Below are 24,590 nucleotides of genomic sequence, written 5' to 3' on the forward strand. Positions count from 1 at the left end.
GAAAAGCAGTGAGGAAAACGTCATATTTTCAAATAGCCCTTTTAGAAAAGAGCATCAACTATATATTAAGCCAATGTGTTTCTCTCTGATTTTGGTTTTACTTACAGTATACAGTTTTTCAAAATATACACTTCACCAATGATACACAAAGAGCGGCCCTTTACTAAGGGCAAATAACAAAAAACAGAAAAATACATAAGAAAAGGATTCTTACAGGTTAAAAAAGTAATATTTTAGAACATTATGCCAAATTCAGAGTGTCTCCAATGCTGATAAGAAAAGTCATGCACAATGGTTTTTAAGACAATGTTGTCGTTAGTCCATTTGTCATTCGTCTGCATGCTTCACGTGAACAGAAAAAGGTACAAGAGTAAACGGAAAGTAACTCTCTCCAGTTATCTTTTAGGCCTATCTATGTCATCAATAGCAGCTAGCAGCTTCTGTCTTGCCTTCTTGTTGATGTGAGACCCCAGACAAACATTCACCAGATTTGTCAGGTGCTTAGTGGAATATTCCTGGCAAATAAAAGCAGATTATGTTATGGCAAGCAGAATAAGAACAGTGGACAAAGACTGAAAACTAAAAACCAGATATGCACACTCTGTGGGCTTTTCAAATGATAGCAGCAATCAGAAAACAAGAGAGACTCAAAGCATTAGTTAAGTAAGGTCTGGAGAGAGAGAAGTACAAAACTGTATTTTGCTGCCTGGCAGAATATAATGGAAAATGCCTACAGTTTTAGTAGTATTGGATTGAGTTCACAAAGTAATAGTTACATATCTGAATCAATTTATAATGCATTTTCCATTCTTTTGGAGGTGTGGTGAGAGATACACATGCAAATGAAATAAGTTTTAAGCACCACATTTTCCTAACAACTGTGACAAAACTTGATCTTTTTTTTATTTTGGCATCATATTTCTGATAAGCTTTTAAATAGTTCTGTCTACAGGGCCTTCAAGCAACATTAACTTCAGTACATGACAAAGGAGGAAAGAATGACACAAAATATTACAAGAATTCTTAACACCTGTCAAAACCCACATTCACCAGTACTACCTTCACCCTTAGCATTTTCAAAGATTTAAACTAGTTTTCCCATGTAGATCACCAAACACAGCTCACAGTCTCTCTCACAGCTCCAGGTATAACAGGGAAAACTGTATTTCAGAAAAATGTTTTTCATCCCTTTCTAGCTGGGTTTAAAATAATTCCAAAATACAGATTTCCCAATGCTCCATTTTAAAAGACTTCTTATTTTGACAGTGGACCAGCTCTAACAGCATGACAATTGCTTATAGTCTTATAATTATTAGGTTATGCTGCTCTGAAAGCATGCCAAATGCTTTGACAAACACAAATGAAGTCTTATCTCAGATAGCAAAGTTGATCCTGATTCAGTTTTATTTGTCAAAGAAAGAAAAAGCAATGACTATTATGCATTCTGCCTTACAACTTTGTTTAAGTTGCCCACTTCTAAAGGCCTAATTTCAAATTGTACTTCTTGATGATGACTTTATGCACTTTGGTATATTCTGGACAGTAAACAAGTATTCTCAGCTTTACTAAAGGATGGAAGTTAACCAGAGGAAATTTGGCCCAAATACATCAGATCATTTTCTTAGACCCATTCCTAGAAGCATTTGGTGTACCTATGCTCATCCCACTCATACACATACAAAAATGTCCTGGTATCAGAACTACAGTAATCAACCAGAACAGCCCAGCCCAAGTGGCAAACTTCTTGATACAGTAGGGTGCAGTTATGGTAAGATTCTTGATTATCTTATGAAAACTTCCTACTCAACTCACATCGTACTATCTTCATCTATAATGCACCAATGACTTCCAACCATAATACATACACTTACATAGAGTTCAAACCAAAAAGGGATTATGCTTACTCCCTGGTGATTTTGCCTTGTTAATTCAATTGCATAAAAGAGCAACTTTTACAGGGATAGTGTCTGAAGAACAGGTTGATAAATGACTTCAATTAACTCTCAAAATTGTAAATGATCAACTACCTATAACAAAAGTATCTTCAGAATCAAAACAAATGTCTGAAAATAACAGATAGGTGCATTCTGAAGAAATCTTACGTTCTCATAGTTAAAAAAAGCAACCAAAAAAAAAAAAAAAAACAAAAAAAAACCACAGTAAAAAACCAGAACATTTATTGGGCTACTGAGCCTCTCCACCCCCCCTCCAGTGCAACACTGGCCTGTAATGCAGTACTATTAGTAGATTGGGCAGATGCTCCCTACAGCACTGCATAGCTATGATCTGTCAGATCTAAAATTTATTTTCAGCACATAATTTTCCTGACAACAAAGACTATCAAATCAATATTTTTATCAGATGTACATACCAACACAGGCATTTCTTTTCCCTCACTGCTGTTCTAATCTCAGAATTGATTTACACAAAAGTCTGGGTCATTGCTGAGACTATGAAACAGATTTTACAGAGTGTATAGGACTCAGATGCCTGGGATCCATCTGCTTCTTTTGCCTGTATTGAACCAGAGGTGCTGCTTAAGGAGTAGAAAAAAGTTTTCTTTGGCTTCAACCCATCTCAGAATACCAGGTAGATCAGCAGTAATTCCTACATGGAATTTCTTGTGTAAGGAGTATCGGATGGCCTACTTTTGCTAAAGCCAGAAACTACCATTCATAGCACATCTTCCTGAGATGAATTCTATCATCTTAAGAGAGATGGAATGGCAATTGGTAGAAAAGGTAAATAAATCTAGGTTTTCCTTTTGTCAAAATTATTCCTTCTAAATCAAGGTACTTTCATATGATAATAAACATATATCTACACACATATATATGTTTATACTGCACGCCATACGATTTGATTATAACAAATGAATATACACATATGAGTATGATCATTTTTAGCACACAGAATTAATCATTAAGAGTTGTTAGCATAATTCCACCATTCTTGGGAACCCTCCTAAAAGACAGCAAAAAATTTTAAATTTAACTCTTACCCTGTGTTCCTTTATCCAGCGCTCCATGTCATTTTCTGTTAAGTAGTAGGCTTTAATGTAGGTCTCCACAAATTCTTTATCTGGAATAGGCCTAATGTCTGTTAGCTTTTCTAGTTTCATTAAGAATTGTTGAAAGTCCAGTTGCATCAAGGCACGTCCTTCATTGCTGCATTTCTTCACATTAGCATAACTGAAAAAAGAAACACAGTAGAAACTAACAATAAATATAAATAAATAAATAAAAATGAATCTTACTTCTCAAAGTTGTTTAATTTATCTTCAAACCCCAAGGAGCAATATAATTGTTCACCCTGTGTCTACCTGTTGCACTTTTTCCCCATCTCATTCTTCCATACTCTCCTGTAATTAAGGACCCCACGTACACATGAAAAAATATGGAAACATTGAGTAAAAAGAGTGGAAATACAGAGCATACTCTATGATGCAGAAGATGACAGCACAGACAAGTAGTGAACGAAAAGACTACAACACCAACTCTAAAAAGACTGGGAAACTGGTGGCAAGTTAGGAATAAGCTAAGCTAAGCTAAGCTGCTGGCTAAGTATTTCAGTTTGTATTTAGCCAAGTCAACTAGGACTCCTCTTTGCTCCCAATGAAGTTAGAAAACTTCTGCCCCATGGCTACCCTAAAGTAACTGCTAAAGTTAACAACTTCTGTTCCTAGCAATTTTCTTACTTCCTGGAAAAGATAAACATCTCATTGAGATGTTGACAATTACACTTTATCCTCAAAAACTCAACAGCTTACCAATGCACTACAAAAATTAGAAACTTTAATACCATGACATAAGCATTATCATTACAGACATACTTACTCAAGACCAAGACTTTCATGAGCTACTTACCCTTCCACAAGAGTTCTATTGGCCAAGCGCATGCAGTGCTCCCAAAGTATATTTGAGACTATTAGTGGAATACGGACTCTCTTAGATACCTCGTTCAACCTTCTGTTAAATTCTTCAAATTCCTGATGAAACATGTAAGATCATAATTCCATTAGCATTTAAAGCATCATACTCTACAAATGCATAGCAATAAATAAATAAGGAAAAAATGAACCACATACACACACTAAAATAAGAAAAAAATGTTCTCATTGCCTCACTCTCTAAACTCATCTTTAACTTTTGGAAAGCCAATATACAGACACTGAAGAAAATCCGCGATAAGCTTTTATCCATCTAAAAAACTGCCTCATCAGCCTTCAGGGAGAACCTCAAAAATATTGCAATTGGTTTTCATTCTTCAGCCTTTTGCACCAAAAGTTCCCAGGTGCTTCAGTAAGAGCTGAAAGCACCCTCTAAAAAAACAAACCAAATCAAACAGTTCAGCAGTATACTGCAATGCAAATTGAAGTCGGCTGCCAGGAACTAATGCCTCTATCACTTTTAAAAAGATATCAAATAACTCAAACATAAAGGAGACCTTGACAATGAACTCTGTGTAACCATCAGAGTTTGTACTGCAGACTATGAAGGCCACACTTGTCCAACCAAGTGCTTTCATTCCAATGCTAGAATCTCATAGTTTTGTTGTTGTTTGTTTTTCCTAGCAAACAAACAAGAGAATAACCACTAAGTTGGTGATTTCAGTGACCATTTTAACTAGTTTCTGACCAAATAACTGGTATTTAACACAAATTTTCTGAAAGAGGAATTGAGCAAGAGGAAGCAGAGTACCACAGTGCTGTGCTTTAACCAGCACATAGTCACTCCAGTAAAGACAAGACTCTGTACTTATTTCCGCTAGTAGCAAGAACAATGAAAATTTTGGACAGATCTCCTTACAACAACTTAATATTTTTCAGGATGTTATATTGTTCTAATCATGCTGCCTTAACAGTTTTAGCGATGTATGCAGTAGTTTAATGCTTATATGTACTCTAACACGCTGTTTCTCCTAAAGTATTCACCTTTAAAAGAGAGTCTACGTATACATTGTGTTGTGACATGATTTCCTTTACATCCCATTTTACATTAGCCATGAGAAGCAGCATCTGTTCATAATCAATAGCTTTAGCAGCAACAATCCAATAAACTGGTTTGCGTAGCTCATTGGCAGTTGACACAGTCTGAAATAGAATAAAAAGAAAATTCAATTCAGTAAATTTCAGGCTAGTAAGAGCAATACAAACTATGGTTTAAAATATTTCCATCATATAGTACAAGTTTCAAATACTGTATAAAAAAATTAGCTCTGAATTACACAATTCAGACCTGAGAATAGAACTGCTGAAGAAAAGGCTTCTTTGCAGCTGGCATCACTGCATCAAGGTGGGGCTGAAGACACTCAAACTGCTCGGCCAGAAATACCCTTTGAAAATAAAGAAAATTCTCCATGAACTAAATTAAACATTTGGAATGCCTCTATCCTTCTCTTTATCTACATTTATTGGGCAACAATGGTATGTAACCTTGGCAAATTTAATACTGATAAGAACTGCATTATTTTTTGGCCAGCATATCAACATGCATACTAAATTATGAAGATTTGAAAATGTGATTGTGAACAAAATGAATAAAAAGGTTTGAATAGCCAGAACTCAATTTTCTGTTTTAATCACGATATACTGCAAAATTCTGATCCAAAGCCTAGTAAAGCCAGTGGACAACTGTCCCACAATTTCTTCGTGGCAAGCCAGTACACTAAAAGAAATCGCGTCAGAATTCAAAAGCAACACTACTGATTACACGTTTGCTAGTAAACTTTTAAAAACACAACATGAGATCAAATTCTTTGTTACAGGTATGATTTTTTTTTTTAATAATCACTTAATAATCTTTTAATTCTCTTCTGTAAACACATTTTAAAATGAATTATTAATCTTTAATAATGTCCTCTTGTGTGGAAAACAAAATGAAATCCCATATGACTCTACTACTATTCTGATGACCAACTGAAAAAAAAATTTATAAGAGTTTTCCATTACTCTCTTGTTATCATCTCTTCTTCACAGGTAAACTTCCACCTGTTGCCAAAAACATCATGAATGCAGCCAAGTCAATACATACTAAGCAGTTCTGGGTCTCAGCTATCAGCATCCGAATACTGATTTAAATATGTAAAATAATATATATGTATTTTAATAGAAATATATAAATAGATATGTAAAAAATAAAATATTATATATATGTGTGTATATGTAGACATACACACACATACAGATTAAAAACTCCCATTGAGCTCTTTAAACTAAACTCTTTTTTTCTGTTAGATTTGGCTTTGTGCTGTCACAAATTACTGATGGAGCTGCAGGAAAGTTTTATTGTTTATGCTTGCAAGTGGTTAAACCAAACAGTCATGTCCTACTACTGTTAATTAAAAATTACCTCTCTTTCTCATTTTTAAAATCACATTATAGGCTAGAAATTTTTTGACCTCTTTAAAAAGGTTTTGGATTGTAATCACAACTCCTTAAAAATTCCATTGATCTCAAAAAATGGTGTACATTAAATAACCTACAAGGATTCCGTGGCTACCACTCTCTCTGCCAAACCATAGAGTGAATTGCCAGAAGTCAAAACAACTAGATGACTGAGATGTGGGCTTGGCACCTTCTCCTTTCTCTCTTCAGCAGCTGTGAGAGTTCCTGTGGGATCAGCGGAGACCTCCTAAACACAATTGACAAACATGTAAGTTCGCATTGTGTAGATCATTATCTGCCTCAGAAAAAAAGAAACAGAGCAAATTTCTTATTGCACCTTAACACCCATAGAGCCTTTAGACCAACTGCCTACTGAAAGACCAACTTTTCACTCTTAGATATAGTTTCTTTAACCTGACAACAACCAAATAAGGAGATAAATCAAAATAATGTTATTCATGTGTGAGCTTTTCTGCTTCTGTGAGCTGGGAATAGCTTAGATAAAATACAAACCAAAAAATACAAAACAAAATGTTTTTTAAACATTAAGTTATCATTCCAGGACAACTTCTATCCTATATACAGCTCCGTTGTAGAGAGCTTGGAAATATTCACAGCACAGGATAAAAAACCCCACACCTCTAGATTCAGGTGTTTACGTAGCAGATAGGTAGAAGAGAGAACACAGGATGAAGAGTTTTTCAGAGCTATCATAGTCATCTAAGCCACTGCAGAAATGGACACACAGATGGTCACTCCCTGATGTTTAACTATTTGTCAAAACCAGACCAGAAGATGAAAACCAAAGTAGTTCTAGCTCTACATTAATTATTCATATCATGCTTATTGCTTACACACATGCTATAACATATGAGAAACGCTACAAAATAAAAGTAGCCAGAACTCAAATCAGGCAAAGAAGATAGAAGATACAATACTAATTTCTCAACTCATTTCTTATCCTGTGATTCTAGCATAGTAATTTTGTTGCCAAATAGGTACTACAAGCAGCCATCAGCCTGGACATACAGAACAAAAATAAATTTGGGCAATAAAACAGTGCCAAAGTAGCAGTAAAAATAGTTTGTCCAGAAGCAAGATTAGGTGTGAAACATATCTGTTGCAAAGAATGGTAAGAACACAATCAATATGACAACAAAACTGCTTAAACAATTACATTTATGGCTAGACTCCAAAAACATAATAGCATAATTCTTACACTGCTGTAGAACTTACAAGAATGATGCCAAAAACATGGTAATACATAAAGCAGCTGTGCAGGTTTTTTTTTGGCTGGAGATGGAAATAAACAGTGAAAAAGCTGCACTGAAATAACTAAAGGAACAAGAGTAATGGGAGGAAAAACTGATTCAAGCTGACTATAGCAACCAAGAGGGGATTCTTTTAGGTTCACAGAAGAGAACAATTGAGAGGAGTGGCATTCTTTTTTTCCTAAGAAGAAAGGGGTAAGAGCAAGCATCAGAAATACTGACTAAACTAAGTCATGATCTAACACTTTAAATATCAGGATTTAGACAAGGAAGAATATGCACAGTAGATCTTGAAAAGAAAAAAGAGAAGGTACCACATGCAACACTACAGCAGATGAAACCAAATATAGACAGATTTGGACAGCAGAATTCTGGCTGTTAAGTATGAAGAAAGTATCTAGAAACTGGTAAAATAATGCAATAAACAACAGAAGTGGAAAGTGGGCAAAGCAGGGAGCCATGAGTAATCCCCCACAGAAATCCTGAACAAGACCACACTACGGACTGAGCAATACCATCATTGAGTCATTTGTAGCACTAGAAGATCTAGCTGAAGAAGGTCAACGAGCAGAAGGCAAAACTTCAAAAAGATGAGATGTTACCAGATACAGATGCGCCAGCACAGCAATGATTAAAAAGCCTAGCTACATCACTGAGCTCTTTGAAAATGAATTCTTATTACTCTGTTCTGTGTTCACATTCAACCAGATAACTTTGCAATTATACTTGCCAGACATTTCATAACACAGTGAAACTACCATTATGCTAAGTCTATCAGAATGAATAAACAAGTTGAGAAGTCTGGATATTTGCTAAAGTTCATGTTAAAGCTCTGAAGATACCTGCCTAGTACACCCACAGTGAAAACTGGCAATACTATTTAATGATCTAGGCATAACAGTTAATTTTTCATATTAACTGAGCCAAAGCCACAATTAATTAACTAACAAAATCCACTCTTTATCTGTCTTCTAACTTTTCCTTTCATATCATCCTCAAAAACACAACAAAGAAAAGCTTTGAAGTATTTCCATATGATAAAAAAAAAAAAAACCAAAAACAGAGCCCACCAATCAATTCTCTAATCTTAGGAGAGACCCTGAGGGACAGGGTTAGAGAAAGAATAGCAGTGGTAAAGATTTGAAGAAACTCTGGAAGATTGCCCTTGTAGCACTTTGAATATCATTATGAATAATAAAATGATTACTTTACTGTTTAAACAAGAAAAACAAAACCATTTTGACAACACAGGCCTGTCAATTACATCTTTGTAGTTTTGTGGTTTTTTTTTTTTTTTCAAAGACTAACTAAAAAATATATTAATATTAAATATTAGAGACTCCATTTTGTATTTATCTCAATTCAAAGTTACCCATAACTTCAGTATTGTTAGTATCACATATATCACATATTAACCAATTTTTTCCTTTATCTGCCCAATCCCATAAACATCTTACGTTATTTATTTAACACAGAAAGCATCTGAAGACACAAAATGCATACAAGACAGGCATGTCTGTGCTTAACCATGGAGTCAAACTCTGCTTCAGATATACTGGCCAGACAAACTATCAGTATTTCTTTCTCCTTGTTCTAAAATAGATGCAGAAGCGTGCTAACAGTAAAAAGCAATGATGACATGACTGAGAGCAGCAACAGAGGCATACATTCAGGCTGGAACAAGAAAAAAATACTACAAACTACTTAAAGAAACCAGTTGTTTTGCAATAGACTGGACTTGTTACAGTTAATCCTTCTAGTAATGTAAGAAAATCTGCAAGGCACACTTCTATTCTCAGAGTTACTTTTGACTACTTATAGAAAATAGGAAACTCCAGTAAAACTGGAAAGGGGAAAAGCTGCACCAACCAATTGAGGACTGATGTCATTTATCTGGAGCAAGGCCTTTGACATGGTCCCTCACCACATCATTATCTCCAAATTGGAGGAATGTGGATTTTGTGGGTGGACCACTCAATGGATATGAAACTGGTTGAAAGGCCGCAGACAGAGGGTGGTCATCAGTGGCTCTACATCCAAGTGGAGGCCGGTAACGAGCAGCATCCCCCAGGAGTCTGTCTTGGGACTGGTGCTCTTTAACATCTTTACCAGTGATGGAATCGAGTGCACCCTCAGCAAGTTTGCTGACGGCACCAAGCTGAGTGGTGTGGTTGACACAGTGGAAAGAAGGGATGCCATGCAGAGGGACCTCAACAGGTGGAAAGGTGGGCCCGGGTGAACCTCATGAAGTTCAACATGGCAAAGTGTAGAGTTTTGCACTTGGGCCAGAGGAATCCCAGGCATCCACACAGACTGGAAGGAGCAGTCTTTGAGAGCAGCCCTGCAGAGAAGGACCCAGGGGTCTTGACAGATGAAAAACTTAACATGAGCCAGCAGTGTGCCCATGAGGCTCGGAAAGCAAATGGTATCCTGGGCTCCACCAGAAGAGGGGTGGCAGCAGGGACAGGGAGGTGATTGTCCCTCTCTACTCTGCTCTTGTGAGGCCCCATCTGGAGTACTGTGTCCAGGTCTGGAGCCCCCAGTACAAGACAGAGAGCTGTTGGAGAGGGTCCAGAGGAGGGCCACGAAGATGATCAGGGGACTGGAGCACCTCCCCTACTAAGACAGGCTGAGGGAGCTGGGCTTGTTCAGCCTGGAGAAAAGAAGGCTGCGGGATGACCTCATTGCAGCCTTTCAGTACCTAAAGGGAGCCTACAAACAGGAAGGGAATCAGCTCTTTGAAAGGGTTGATAACAGCAGGAAAAATTAGTAATTGATAATCTTTCAAAACTGAAATTCTCTTTACCTCATACTTCTAGTATAGAACTTTAGCTTTACAATTATGTTTTAAATTCATATACACACACAATAGGAACAATTTTAGTTTTGATTCTGCTACGAGAAAATGGCAATATTTTTAAACCTTACGGAAGAAATCCTGAAGTTAGTAATAAGTATTAAGTGGAATTTGAAAGGCATGGCAAAAATTAGAATATTAGAAAACATTCTAATAGTCAAATAGTCTACAGGTACATCATGTGCCTCTGACACATGGACACACTTAAACTGGATGTGCACCGTTAGCAAAGAAAAAGCAGAGTGATCTCAAACATTTTCCTAAAACACCATTAACCTTGCAGGATTACTCCACTAGCTCCGCATTTAGAGAATTGTAATTGATAGTTTCAGTAACATTATGATCATATAATACAACCCAATAAATATTTACCAAACATAAGTCCTTACTGCATGCAAAAGCTGTTTAAAAATAGCTCACCTCAAAGTAAACACTTAATATAAAAAGATTTCTGATTAGAGCAGATGTACAGAAATCAACACGTAGTTTACACACACACACACACACACACACACACACAGACACACACCCTGCTAATCTTAATTCTAATAGTTCTTGAAACCTGATGATGAAAATGACTGGCAGAGCCAATTGTAAAAGCACATTGCATTCAAAGATAACAGTGCTATTTGAATATGTCTTAATATGGTAAGGTTTAAAAATCATAGAATCACAGAATCACCAAGGTTGGAAAAGACCTAAAAGATCATCCAGTCCAACCATTCACCTATTCCCAATAGCTCCCACTAAACCATGTCCCTCAACACAACATCCAGCCTTTCCTTGAACACCCCCAGGGTCGGTGACTCCACCACCTCCCTGGGCAGTCCATTCCAGTGCCTGACCAACCTTTCTGAAAAGTAATACTTCCTAATGTCCAGCTTGAATCTCCCCTGCTGTAGCTTGAAACCATTCCATGATACTTTTTAATACTCCAACTACTTTTCATGTTAAAAGATTGTTATTTTCTTGCTCAGGGGCATAAAGCTTACAAAGTTGGTAATCTTGTCTCAGCCATAGGGAAACTAAAGCAAATGAAAAAGGCGTAGCTGCCATGGTAAACACCATTCAGTATGCCTTGAAAGAGAAGACCATTAAAAATGAAACATACTCTCTTGGGAATCTATTCTATTAATTTTCTATTTATTTATAATCCTCTGCAGGCAATTTACAGCATTATGAAGTGCCATGCAAGCAACCTTACAATGCAAGTACTTTTCACTGGCCCCAGAGTTGAGTTCACCAGCGTTGCCTCACGGTATGCCTGAAGTTTCCAATTGCACTGGCAGCACTAACCTAGTCCCACAGTACTGCTCCTTCACCATCCTTGTCACAAAACAAAGATTTCCCACACCTCAGCTGAGCCAGTCTCACTGATTTCAGTAACAGACTTCAAAAAACTTTGGGTAGAAACTTACAGGACCTTTGCATTTCAATTATTTCTTAGTGTTCCAAAATAAATGGCAGACTTTTTGCATAAAAAACTACCAGAAATCATCAAGCTTAGTGCTTTGTTTAGCTTAATGCAAAAACTTTTGTGTCAGGAATCACTGTGTGCTGAGAAAATGAATGGTAAAATGCTTAAAAAAAACACACTACAGGTTAGCCTCCACAAGAAGGCACTTCCACTGCCACATCCTTGGGAATCTCAGCATCTATCTAAACAAAGTAAGTCAAGCTGATTTGATCACACACTTTCTTATTGCAACATTTTTTTTAATCCAAAGACAGTTTCATTAAGAGCTGCTGCTGGTTCCGAGGTGCTCAGCTGTGACTGGCATTCCTCTGGGACTAGAAATCAGCCCAAGCTTTTGCTGTCCAGCAAAAAAGTCTACCAGTGACTGATGTGAGATGGCACAGTGACTGCTCAAAGAGAGGGGCACAACAGTTGCCAAGAACCAGAAAATTTATTCAAACAAATAAGAACAAATAAGCCAGAAAACTTTCATTTTCAGTAGATTATTCCAGTCAAGTTGGGTAATTCTGCTGAACAAACAAACAAGTGTGGAGAGCTCTGAATGAATAATGTGAGGAAGCAAAGCAGCTGCAACGTCCTATCATATTTTTAAAGTGTCTGTCACGTCAAGACTTTCTTTTTTACAGATAGAATTTTCTTCTCTTGACAAGCACTTCACACAACACCATAAACTGTCATTACATATGTTGTATAAATCTATTTAAAGAAAAAAAAAGCACAAAATATCTTTGCAAGATGGGTTGGAAAGTCAGGTGTGCAGAAAGAAAAACATTCCCTGCAATATTCCTTATCGTATTTGTGCAGCTGAGAACCTAAATTTTTCATCTCTGCACCATCAGTCTCTAACCTACTGTCATCACCAGAAGATACACTTTATGGGAAAAGACCCCAAAAGCAAAGACAAAATCTAAAATACATTAAACAATACTTCTCTATACAAGCAATTTTTTCCATCTGCTGTTCTACATATTGCATTTAAATGCTTATACACTTTACTGGAGTGATTTATTTTTCTACTTCTGTAAGGCACGTTAACTAACAAACTTCATTCTAAATCTCAGTTTTAAATGAGGAAACCAGTTTGCAATGAAATATTCACGGATATTCTGTTCATCTGCTCCAAATACCTCACTGTCGAATGCAGCAGTATCATCTAAGGCAGCTATTTGCATGAACAGGACATTAATAAACAGTGTCTAGGTAATGGCAGTACCGTGACTAAGCAAAGAAGTTGCTTAGAGATAGATAAAGCAAGGCATAGTAAACAGAAGTTTCCCTTCCAAATCACCAATTACTGCAGATCACTGCCTGATCGATGCCAAATATCTACTTGGGTGCTTACTGGTCGCCATGAATTGATATGATTAATAAGCACCATTACTATTGCAAAAACACAGTCCTGGTAGGAATGACAAACACAAGGATGGAATGTGTGTAGATCTCCTCACGCCTCCCACTTGGGGAACTGGCAGTGAGGAGACATAAGCTGTTTGAAACGTTTATTTCAATGTGTTTGGACAAATGAAAGCTGCACCTTAACACTGTGAATCACTCTTCTCTCTTTCTTTTAATACATCCTGCTACCTGTAGACTTCTATTTCTGGAGAATCAGACTTATTATCTCTGAAGTTGTTGTGTAGAAGAAATGTACTGAAGCTACCTTTCACTTGCTGAAGAAAGGGCTGACTGAGGAGTTCAAATGTACGTACGAAATTCAGAACATATCAAACAAACTTCTGAAAGTTGTATCATCCTCTTTCCTCACGGAACGACCCAGTCTAAACTTCTGAATAGTCTTAAGACAGACAGTAGAGTTCTACCTTCACTGGTACTGAGAAATTAATGAGAACTTGTTTGAGCTCTATTAAGTTCTGACAAAGTCTCAGGCATAGAATGAGAATAAAAACTTGTTGAGAATATACTTATTCAAATAAAACATAAAAAGATGCTGCTAGCAGGAAACAAAATTTAGCAGAAATGAGGGCCCTGAATAAAGTTACCATGAATAGAAGACAATGCAAAAATAAATAAGTAAATAATAAAGTAAATTCCTGACAAGCCACGAGACTGAACTTCACAATATAAACATGAAGAACATGTACAGAAAGCAGTTTTAAGCTATGAGAAATACGCATTTTAATGACATGATGAAGATTAACCTTGATTTTCTAAGTTCTTAGTGATTATAGTAACAGAAATACCCAGAAAATAAATTCCCATTGACAGCGTAAGACCAGTGTAAGTCCATAAAATTCATAAATTCGTAAGATTAATACATTTAATTAAACGGCTTAAAGTTAATAGACACAGCTACTAATCCCAAAGGACACTAGCATTATCTGTAACAGTACTGTTAAATGATGACGAAAAAGAAATCCAGTTATTATTCTCAATTATTCTTGACATTTTTCCACAATAATGACAAATCCTTAACTGATTTGTCTGCAATATCTTCCTAATTTTATTTTATTTTTTTCCTTTTCTGAACACATTGCATTTGAGATAAATATCAAAATGACTTTAGCCTTTTTCTGCATTATGGAGGTTATTAGTTATGTTATGCTCCCTCTACTGACCTTGTAAGAAATGACTCAAACTCCCTTAAAATACTTCTCTAAAAGAACAATTTAGAATTTGACTGTTCTGAATGTTCAAAGGAATTCAAAAAAGCACCTTAGTACAATTCTGTGGAGTGCCAAATCCCTATGAAAGTCAAAGTACAGCATTTGCATCCCACTTCTGCCTTCAAAAATGAATCCTTCCTCTATTATCTGCAGTATTAATTACATTACATCCTATCTACAATACTCAATACATTTCTTCATAATGTTTCGAGTGTTTTATATTTAGGTTAAAAAAAACCTGTAATGTGATGTGAAGGAACAGTAATCTACTACCACTGTGACATAAGCACCATATTTACTTTTCACTTTCTGAAAATAAGTCATGAAATGACTGATGTGATATAATTATTAAATACAACAGGTAACATTCCACAATATTCAGACGTGACATAACAAAGCACTTAACATATTAATGATTTTATACACTGAATTTGTTTATCAATGGCTTACTGCTCTGCTGTTCTTTCACTGAAAAAAATGAGTTGTCTCTTGTGCTGCTGTTGGGTGTATTTTTAGTAGGTTTAATTTAATAAGGACGATATTGGAACATCACTGTGCTTTTATTACATAAACCATAAAACATTTTAAGATTTAAATGCGTAATTGTGTTGTTACATCTAGTAGAAGCTATTAAACTAATTCTAGTGCGCATCAAGAACAAATGATTTCACACAGTAATGATATCTACATTACTATATACCAAGAAACAGTTTTTGTCTTTACATCAAATATGAGAAGATAGGGGGAAAAAAATAGAAAAATCAGTAAGTTATGATGAAATACAATTGATGAATTGCTGACACAGCCCCCTGTTTCACACTCCAAATCCAGATACTTACTAGATCAATGAGGCTCTCCTGGATTCTGTTCAGTGTGGTGCGTAATCTGCTACTACTGAGGCCCAATCCTGTCGATTCAAACTGGAAGAAATATATTCTACTTAAGTTTGAAAAGTAAAAATCCTTGGTTTAAGGTTTACGGCAATACAACAAAACTTCAGTTTGTAAGCACTGGATACAATTTATTCACATTGAAGTTTTAATACATAACTGTAACTCTACAAAATGAAGATCAACAAGGTCACTGCATTTAGCATGACATTTATGTAAAGGATGGCCTGAGCACATTTCATGAAGATGACAGCTTACCATTTCTGTCAATGAGCACTCAGCATGCTTTATAACACACCGTATATGGGCACAGGACCCAAGATGACCTCATCTGGGAGACCAGCCCCAAAAGGCACATCACAGTGTCCCCAGTGAGACTTGCATGAATACCATACCCAGGCCAAATAGCCTTGACTATAAAGTTTCTTGTAATCCCTTACTGAATATCTAACTTGCAACTGTATAATTATAGCCATTGATCTTTATAAAACAGCTGTTATTAGTTAATGTCTATAAAGATTTATCTAATGAACATGCCATCTTCACGTTCATGGCTCAGCAGCATTACAGGGAAGGTGTTCAACTGGGATAAATTAACATTCATTGCCTGATAGATGCAATGAATTATACCAGCTGAGGGGCTGATCTGATGTGTAATTAATATAGCTACTTGTCTTCTATTTCCGGTTACAAAGAAACAAGAACAAACACACAAACCAAAGACAGTGGAAATGGGATAAGTAAGAAATACTGTTTAAGAAACCAGAAGTATCTGAATACAGATCTGGTGTGCGATTCATACCAAAAAAGCAATTTACTAAACAATATTTAGAGCAATTATGTCTATGGTATTAGACTCCCTTTCAGTGCACAGAATCAGGGAAGAAGGTCAAGTCCAATCCCTCATTTTACATACAAAAGGGAATAATTGAGGTCCCTTTTTACTGCATCTAAACTTTCTCATTTAAGATGTCCACACATCTTAATCTCCCCATACACTCAGTGAAAATTACCTTGCAGCAGAATTACCACTGGAAGTATTCTCTGCTGAAATCTAGAATTTGATCCAGGAGACACAGATCAGTATCCTAATGTCCCTGTCTGATAAAATGTTCCAGATAAAAATGTGGGGTATTTTTGGTGTGCATTTTTATTCACATTTTTACTGTAGAAATAGCAGTTTTGAGCTGCCTTCAGTTTTGCAGGTACATGGGTAAAAAAGAAAATCTGCTTTTTTTCCCCTTACTCTTTAAGAACACACTTTTTCATTTCCCAAATCATCTTTTATTTCATCCTTAACATCATGTAACAGTTTTTCAAGTTATGGCCACAATGATTGCAAACTCAGGACTAGCTATTTTCCCTATCAAAGTAAAACAGAGCAGGAAAACAAAAACTGCAAGGAAAAGAATTATATATCTATTTAAAATATGTTTGCAAGTTTAAGTCATTATATTTCACTTTAAGCAATTCTCTTCTGCACCATCAAAATACACATCACAGTCTGCCACTAACCCTTTCTCTTCTTGCCTTTCAGATACCAACTTTTCACAGCTATCAATTTTTAAAAATTTTTATTTTTTAATAATATTTTAATAAAATATTTCTTAATAATACATTTCTTTTTTAAAAACTGGACATTTCACCCTTGAAACATTCATGAATAATAAGGAACGAATAAACACATTTAGATTTCCATAAAACATTACAACTCAAGAGCTCCAGATTCATCAGGCACTGCCCAAAGCAGTGCATTTATATTTATAAGGAAAACAAAACAAAGTAAAACAAAAACCAGAAAAACACTTGTTCTACTGCACTTTTTTTCCCCCCAAGGCCAAAACCTCACAGCTTCAAACAGAATACACCACTCAGCAGTATAATTGTTTTGCTACACAGCTAAAGTTTTTTACTACTAGTTTTTGCTATTTATACATGCAAAACAGCAGATATTTAAATGTCACAAACTGATGAGTTTGTAAGTTTAGCATTTGAGAATTTATACTCATCACCAGTTCTATGTGACTTATCTTACAGAAAAAAAAAATCCAAGTGTTTTCTGTAAAAATGGTCATTAAGATTTATATATTTGCATGTGTTGTCAAAAAAATTAAAACTCGCCTTAAAATTTTTTCTCTAAGGAAGACTATTCTGTGATACGTTCATCAATATCACGACTTTAGTGAATAGGTATTAAATAAAGGTTCTTTCTTTTAATTTTGTATTAGGTTTTTCCAAAATTTGAGATAAAAAAAAGAAAGACTTAACATGTACCCCAGGAATTAAAAAGAATTTGAAAAGAACAATTCTGATTACAATAGCGTGCAAATTTTGTCAGTGAAGAATGCCAAATACTGTCTACATAGGATAATTGTTCTAAAGAGTTCTGGAAAGGACAATGACACAAGACCAGACAGCAGTCAACACAATCCTTGATTTTCACTGAATGGGCAATTAACTACATACAATTGATCACTCTTGTGCTAACTTACACAAATAACATGGGCACAGTGTTTTAATTACTTAAGGAGGTTATAATACCAACATATTTCTAAGAATCCCATTATTTATATATATATATATATATATATATATATATATATATGTATGTATGTATGTATGTATGTATATAATATATATATAATATATAATATATAATATATATCATTATATATAATAATATATATAAATAATTATATATATATGTATATAAGTAATTATTTTTATATATATATATATAAATAATTATATTATATTATATATTATATATATATATATATATACATATATATATATATATATATAAAAATAATTACAACAGGAACATTGACAGTGGTCTAGGTCGAAATCACATACCACCAACCATCTCTATGTTTTTTTAAAGGTTTAAAACACAGTGAGAACTGAGAACATTCAAGGAGCATTACAAGAGGGTTTATCTTATTCGTAGAACCTTGGTAAGGGTTATGTTTCCCACAGAAAACCATTTGTCAAAATAAAAATTAGGCACACTAGGAAAGCAATACAATTTTACCATTCATCTGCTATAGTATTTACCTGCCTAGCACTGGGCTGTTCTCTGTTAGAAGTTGAAAGTGAGGAACTCGGCATAGGCTTTAAAAACACAAAACAGGAGGTGCAAAAAACCCAAATGTAACACAATGTGAATAGCAAAGTAGCTGATTAAGCCAATGGAAATCAACTAGTTTAACAAAACTCACCATCACCAACAAAAAACAAAACAAAACAACAAAAAAAAAACCCACTCATCTTCTAAATACAAATTGCAAATGCATTTGTCCTGCCAAACAGCTCAAAACCATTTAGAACCATATGTTGACAGTCCAAAAATCCACTGTGATTTGCCAAAAGATGATGATGAATTTGGAACCCCGTTACATTAATGCTGTGAAATAATCCAGGGGCCAAAAGAGGATAAAATTGTTTTTACGTGCAGCTTTTAAATGCTTTAAGACAATTCTGCTGAAAGATCCACGTTACGTACAGACATTGCCAACAAGCATTTATTTCAACTACAAGAATACTCAAAGCCCAAAAATATTTTTATTAATCCAATTAGGTTGACAGAGAGATAATAGATCTGAAATACTATTTCAAACCTCTTAAATCCGAGTTACTACTCAACCTTCAGGGCACCCTTCTCCTCTTCAGCTATTCATGTCTATGTCTGAGAAATAAATACAGAACAAACAAATCACCTAAACCTCTCTGGGCTCCAAGCCACTGCAGACTGCTCCTTTATTCCCCACTTTCTGCCACTACTTCCAGGTACTTGTCTTTCTTCTCCATTCAAAATATTTGAATACTGAGTACCTATTCAAATGCAATTGGTTTCATGTCCCAGTGACAATGATGCTTCCTATGCTTACTCTCCTCACCGCATTGGATAATCAGACAGCCATTTAGATAATTAGATAATCAGCCTTAGCTTACTCCTGCATTCAGATCCATTCTGGTAACACTCATTTTTTGGGGAATCATATATTTGGTACTGTTTTAAGTAAAGACTGCTCCTCAGTATTCTCATTCTGTGTATACTCTGATACACCAAAATAAATATCTTTTCTACCTACCGTATCATTTCGGCCAAAAAATGTATAGACTGCATACAGATAGTAGTCGAAGAGCTGGGACATGAAGTGGATGACATCAAATGCAATAGGCTTGAGAATGTTCATCATCTGCATATACTTCCCTAGAAAATGAAGACAGAAGATCAGACTCTTCAGCACAAGTGTAACAAGAACAGTGGTGAGCTTCAGAGACTCAAAAATGCTTTTACAAACCGTATTAATTAGCCTTGAATATTGATCAAATGCAATTTAGCAATGTTTTAGAGATAAGGAGGTTTAAAAATAAATATCATGACTAAGACACATAAAATGACACAAGACTTCTCCAAAAGAGGTTGTCAGTCTGTATCAAAATGTCTTGAACAATTCTTTTAGCCTTTTGGTATCAAGTTCAAAACATAAGACCTTCCCATTCCTCCACAACATTCAGATTAATTCAGCCCCAGATTAATGATCCCTGCAGTACTCTGTAGCAAATGATACACAGAGCCACTCAAGATGTTTACACTAGTGAGTGTTTACATATGCACATACAGACATATTACAAGCAATAGGAAAGTACATTATAAAAATGACATACTCAAAACTGGGAGTTTAGGAATGATGTGTTTCAAATCTGCGTGTTATCATTTCCTGCTAACCCTCCTTTTTATCTCTTGTGAAAAGGGAAGGAAACAATATACCATAAAGGACTACCTAATTTATTTTTTTTTCTGATCAAGGAGAGAGATTTCCACCGCAGGCACTTCAAGAATCTGCTAAATGACTGCTCTATCAGCTCTGAAGATGAAGAATATATAAGCTCCAGACTCCTAAGAGGAGCTGCTCCTAAGAGGATCCCTCCCCTTCAAAAAACCACCAAAAAGACACACACTTAAAAATAGAAACAAAGGCAAGTAAACAAGCAAAAAAAAAAAAAATAAAAAATACCCTACCTCTGCAACTTTGGACTGTGTTGTACAAAAGAGCACTGACATTTCTGTAGTGCAGTGGAATCAGATCAGGTCAGAAAAAGACAAGGCAAGAAAACCAAATTGTTTTCAGCTGTACATTGGAAATGTTTCTAAAGGAGTAGGATGACAGAATACAACAATTGCTGGCAAAAGCAAATCAAAAGGAATGGAAATTTTGTACGGCAAATCCAAGCAGAACTTGAAGAAAAACTAAACCACTATTTGTTTACTTCATTTCACCGGATTAATTTTCTACTTTAGCACGTATTACTGAATGTACTAAAATACAGACATCCAGGGAAAAAATTAATTCTTTCTCTTCCATCCTGCTCTCTGCTGTTGTGCATCTGACTTCAGGGGAAAAAAAAAAAAATTAAGAATATCAGGACCTGCCTTTATGCTTTAGTTGAATCAAACTGATTATAGCATTTGAATTCAGAAAGCAATTTTTCCCTGCAGGTTTAATTATAGTTATTTTGTTTTCTAGCATAGGGCATGGAGATGTTTTTCCATAGGGTCATAAGAAAAGTGTACTTAAAGAAAAACTTCTTTTTCTGAGACCCTAGACTTACTGCTGGCGAGTTCAGAAATGACATACTACTTGCCCCATTTGCATCTCAACAGTGTATCTGTATTTTAATATAGATACTATATAGATGATTGAAGTATAATATATATAGAATACATATAATAATACAAAAATATATAATAAACTTTGGGTTATTACGGACAGCAACTTTTGAACGAAGATGTAAATTCAGTTCATCCAGCATGTCAGATATAGCAGATCAGTTAACAAAATATCATATTTCAGACATGTTTTGATGTGACAGGTTGATAAAATTCTGCGTGAGGGTGCCAAAATAATTTACTTCTCCTGTAGTCAGCAACATTTTTAAAGTTAACACTGTGCACAGCAAACTAACTTACTAATTAGTAGAGAAAATATTGTTTTACACAGAGAAATCAAGTATCAAATTTAGCTGTTAGTATCAGGGATAGTAACTTGATTTTTTAAACAATTACTTGTGATCATAAAAGACCACATTAATTTGACAAATATGTGACACAACTATCGTGGGATGATACAGCACTATGGCAAGAATTGAGCAAAACCTGATTTTGCTGCTTTTCACATCCCTATCTAGCCTAAACAACCTGCCTGAATATTATACAACTGTGCCCCAGTTTGCCAACACACTCAAGAATATATTTCATTATTTTTGGAGATTTGACAAGAGTTAAAGTATCTAACAATTTGGCAGGTTAACCCAGGTGTTAATTCCACTCTTAGTTATCAATGTTTTGACCTACAGCATTAAGAATAAACTGAAATGCAGACCTAAAATGTTCCATCTGTTTTCCAAAAGGGAACAACAAATGCAGTTAATTTCAGCAGAGTCTACATGGAAATTTATGAATGTTTGGAAAGGATGATACGCTATCAAAGTAGCTGCCATCTTCATGTGTGTCTGAATATCTTTATTGCTACGGGCTGATTTTTTCCACTGATTTTGAGGTAAACACAGTTTTCAAACTTGCCTGCAACCTATGCATAATAATGGGTGATGTGTCACTTTCAGGACAGTTAGATTTCCAAATATCTGTGTGGCTGGCATAAACATGCAAGGTAGTCTCTTGGGCAGTGTCCTTCACTTTTCCAAAGGGCTATGCACTGCCCAAGCACTGTCCCTATAAAAATCTTCTGTAGCCAAGAACATTTCTCTGTTACTACATCACTCAGCATCTTTACACAAAAGCGTTCCAAGAACATTTCCTCCCTAGTTTCTCTAAGAGGATGCCAAATTTTAACCTCTATACATTGTTACCTACTTGCAGTAAAGTTCATGGTTTGGGTGAAAAACATGTACAAGAAAATTCCCAAACAGCACTAACAGCCACACCAGAAATTTCCAGAAATACTTGTAAACACCACTTTGAGTTTATGTAAGTCAAAGTAGCTCTACTTTCTACAAAAAATTCATAGTGGCCAAATCTCCTGAACATTTGCCAGGGTGGGTTTTTTTTGTTATTGTTGTTGTATGTTAGTTTGTTGTTTGCTTGGGGTTTTTCTGGAAGCGTTCAGTATTTCCAGCAATTATTCTGTCCTTCGAGACAGCAGTTTTTTCTATTGGACTGATCTACATATATCTGATCATTAAAACCAAAAAAAGTGAACAAAATACACTACCTCCATATATTTATGAGAGTTTCAGTATATCTATGGTTATTATAAATTCTAGTGAGTGTCTGAATTCCAAACATGCAGCTTGCTATGACATACATAAGAGGCTAAAATGCCATTTTGAAGGGAACCACAAAAAGCACGTTGTAGTTACATCATTTTGAAAGACTATCATTGGGGTTTTTTTTATGTTTTTGGTTTTTTCCTGGTTTTTTTTTTTCTTCTTATTTTGAAGGCTCATGAAGTCCTATGCTACATGTCCATTCACTTCTTCAGCAAAAAGTTTTCAGCTGTGAGATTTGTCACCACCACTATTATTTTCTCCAAAGATAACGAGCTTTAAAGCAAGCCAAATCTAAGAGTTACTTCATAAAAAACTACCCATGGGAGAAGTAACAATGACGCAAAAAAGAAGGCATCAGACAAACCCAACCCATTTCTTAAGTATGGATGACATTAATTAAAAAAAAAAAAAAAAAAAAAAAATCAGTGCTCACAATGGCAAATATTCTTGTTGATGCACTGACCCTAGGTCTCAATATTCCATAACAATTTATCATGAGTTCATTCTCCCTTCAAGTTTTAAGTCAACAGGCAAGAGTTTATAGGGTTATTTTTTTCCTATCAAATTAATCTAATTATCGCGTTATACTAGAAACAAACTGAGAAATAACTACCTCATTTATTAACCTAATGGAAAAACAAATAAACTGAACTGTAAACTTGAAATTCAAATTCAACAATTATATGACCTCCCACTTCAGCTATACATAGTAACTCATATAAACTATTTTTATTAAATATATAGTAAATCACACTTTTATTCATCTAGCCTCCTTACAACATAGCCCCCAGAAATAGCTCAAAATTATTATGAGCAGCATCATACTCTTTCAGCGAGTACTACTACTTGCATAACACAAACAACAATTTCTTCTACTTGAGTGGGCAATTTAAAATTCCATCATAATCTCACTGCAAATCTCCTGTATTAACTTGCTTTCCCTTATGATTTATTTTTAACTAAGAGGGAGAAGCTGATCTAGACAGATATACTAAAAGCCATACTAATGAAAATATATGGGAAGCAGGCATGTCATTGACAATACGTAGCAGGGACAAAAGCTACTTGCATTTACTGCCACCGAAACAAATATCTCTGAAATTATAGCCTTGTTTTTAAGGGCCAAAACTTTAAGTACAGGCTTTCTGATGCATATGACATACCTATACCTTCTGGAACTGTCTACTCTACTCAACTGATAATGAAAGAATCCTAAATACCCATCAGTTACACTCCTTGAAACTGAACAGTGTCATGTACCATGGCATTTTCCTAGCCAAAATCCAAAGACAGCACGAGATGAACTGAAACCTTCAATGGCATTAGCAGAGACATTTGTTAAAAGACGGGCACATTCCATGGCATCCCCGCCCGGCAGAGGAGAATCCAAGGGACTGGATCGAAGCTAGATCTCATACTAACAGACATAAAATGCTCAGCTAAATCAGGCGAACAATACCATGCTTGCCTTTATGTTTCATATGGGGCAAAAATCATAAAACAACTCATGGATCTACCAGATGTGAACTACATCAAATTAAGACAAATATTCTTGATACAAATGTTATTTGATTTTCTAGACAAAGAACACAGTACATTTTACCCATCTGGGATTTAGTCAACTGTTTAGTAAAAGAGAAGGCAGAACAGAGTGTGATGAAAAGGGAAGTATCTGGAAAAGCTACTAGTGGAGTTTCCAACAACTCTTCTTACAAATCCTCATGAATGACTCTGGCACAAAAATAAAGAGTATGATAATGGAAAAAAATAAGGAGGTACCATCAAAACAG

At 35.4% G+C, this 24,590-nt stretch overlaps 1 protein-coding gene across 5 annotated transcripts in view; it reads right to left on the reverse strand.

The window, feature by feature from the left end:
* Positions 1-395: 395 nt before the first annotated feature.
* The window catches only part of VPS50 (VPS50 subunit of EARP/GARPII complex), a gene marked incomplete at both ends in the record, with an annotated part of 66,185 nt that continues 41,990 nt past the window's right edge, over positions 396-24,590 (reverse strand). For 3 of the 5 annotated variants that reach the window (XM_079538412.1, XM_079538411.1, XM_079538410.1), the window contains 8 exons: positions 396-515; positions 3,002-3,191; positions 3,867-3,988; positions 4,934-5,092; positions 5,238-5,334; positions 6,484-6,632; positions 15,454-15,534; positions 19,599-19,720. In XM_079538412.1, coding sequence (XP_079394538.1) covers positions 396-515; positions 3,002-3,191; positions 3,867-3,988; positions 4,934-5,092; positions 5,238-5,334; positions 6,484-6,632; positions 15,454-15,534; positions 19,599-19,720 — 1,040 coding nt within the window. Of the gene's footprint in view, positions 516-3,001; positions 3,192-3,866; positions 3,989-4,933; positions 5,093-5,237; positions 5,335-6,483; positions 6,633-15,432; positions 15,535-18,561; positions 18,619-19,598; positions 19,721-24,590 lie in introns of all 5 variants that reach the window. The other 2 variants (XM_079538408.1, XM_079538409.1) reach the window with 2 other exon arrangements.

The sequence above is a fragment of the Tetrao urogallus genome (assembly GCF_951394365.1).
Source record: "Tetrao urogallus genome assembly, chromosome: 7".
In the NCBI taxonomy this organism is placed as follows: Eukaryota; Metazoa; Chordata; class Aves; order Galliformes; family Phasianidae; genus Tetrao; species Tetrao urogallus.